The 1050-nt window shown below is 44.5% G+C and overlaps 2 protein-coding genes across 2 annotated transcripts in view; both read right to left on the minus strand.

Moving 5' to 3' along the window:
* The window catches only part of LOC119428995 (ly6/PLAUR domain-containing protein 6-like), a 45735-nt gene that overhangs the window by 33888 nt on the left and 10797 nt on the right, over nt 1–1050 (minus strand). The gene's annotated exons all lie outside the window — the stretch shown is intronic.
* The window catches only part of LOC119428792 (cyclin-T2-like), a 4152-nt gene continuing 3732 nt past the window's right edge, over nt 631–1050 (minus strand). The window contains exons 4-5 of the mRNA XM_037696470.1: nt 828–888; nt 631–716 (exon numbers count right to left, since the gene is read on the minus strand). Coding sequence (XP_037552398.1) covers nt 631–716; nt 828–888 — 147 coding nt within the window. The remainder of the gene's footprint in view (nt 717–827; nt 889–1050) is intronic.

Genomic DNA, 1050 nt, shown 5'->3' on the forward strand with positions numbered 1-1050 from the left:
GAGAGAGAGAGACTATCAAGCTATCCATACATCCATCTAAATACACACACACACATATTAGTGTGTGATCTGTGCTGGCAAAATGAGTTATGATATTTATTTTTTCATCTTAAAAAATTCAAAGTGAGTTGTTAGATTTTGTTTAAATGTAGTGATTTATTCATTTGCAACAGTGCCCATTTGAAAACTATTAATTGGTCTAAATGTTTGTTTTTCCTTCTTCAGGTCACCACATCGAGGGAACTCGCACTAAAGTTTAGCATTTACCCTCCCTGACGCAGCCTGGACTTGAACCTGCAACCTCAGGATTACAAGACCACCAATGCACCGCGGCCTCATTGAATGATGTAAAGTGATGCAGGAATTACCAGAGTACATGTGACGAGGCCGAGCAACGTGGCTGAAGGGACACAAAGTAAAACAGGTTTCATGAGTTTTCACTGCGGAACGAGTCGATTCAATTAAAAAAGGAGCGTCTGTAAATGTATGTGCTGTACAGCGATCTGATGACAATCCTCCATACATGAAATGTCAAGGCCAGCTAAATGTAGATGAGGAAGGTCGTGGACTAGTTTATTAACTGTGCACTCGGCTCATGTTGCCAGCACGACTCGCACGCTTCACACTCGGTCAAAGGTTGAAGCAGACGTTACCTCGCACGAGCTGGGAACATTTCACAACATCTGTGTGAGGATGATCGATTGTTATTTCAAAACCTGCAGTCAGAAACACCACGTCAGTAACGCCACGTGCAGCTGTTTGAAGCGTGCGCACGGACGCGTGCAGCAACTGTAAAAAACCTGAAGGAAGCGGCGCGTCGAGCTCACCCAGCGTTTGCAGCACGACCGTTTCCAGGACTACGAGCTCCTGGGCCAGCAGCTGGAACGCCTGCAAGAGATGGAGACGGGAACATGAGCTTCCAGACGACCGCAGGCTCAACACAGAGACACGTTTCAAAACTAAACCGCTTCTTTTTAAAAACCTAAACTAAACTGCTTCTTTTTAAAAACTAGACCGCTTCTTTATAAAAACTAGACCGCTTCTTTATAA

Source organism: Nematolebias whitei, chromosome 23, assembly GCF_014905685.2.
Source record: "Nematolebias whitei isolate Nwh7 chromosome 23, NemWhi1, whole genome shotgun sequence".
Lineage (NCBI taxonomy): Eukaryota > Metazoa > Chordata > Actinopteri > Cyprinodontiformes > Rivulidae > Nematolebias > Nematolebias whitei.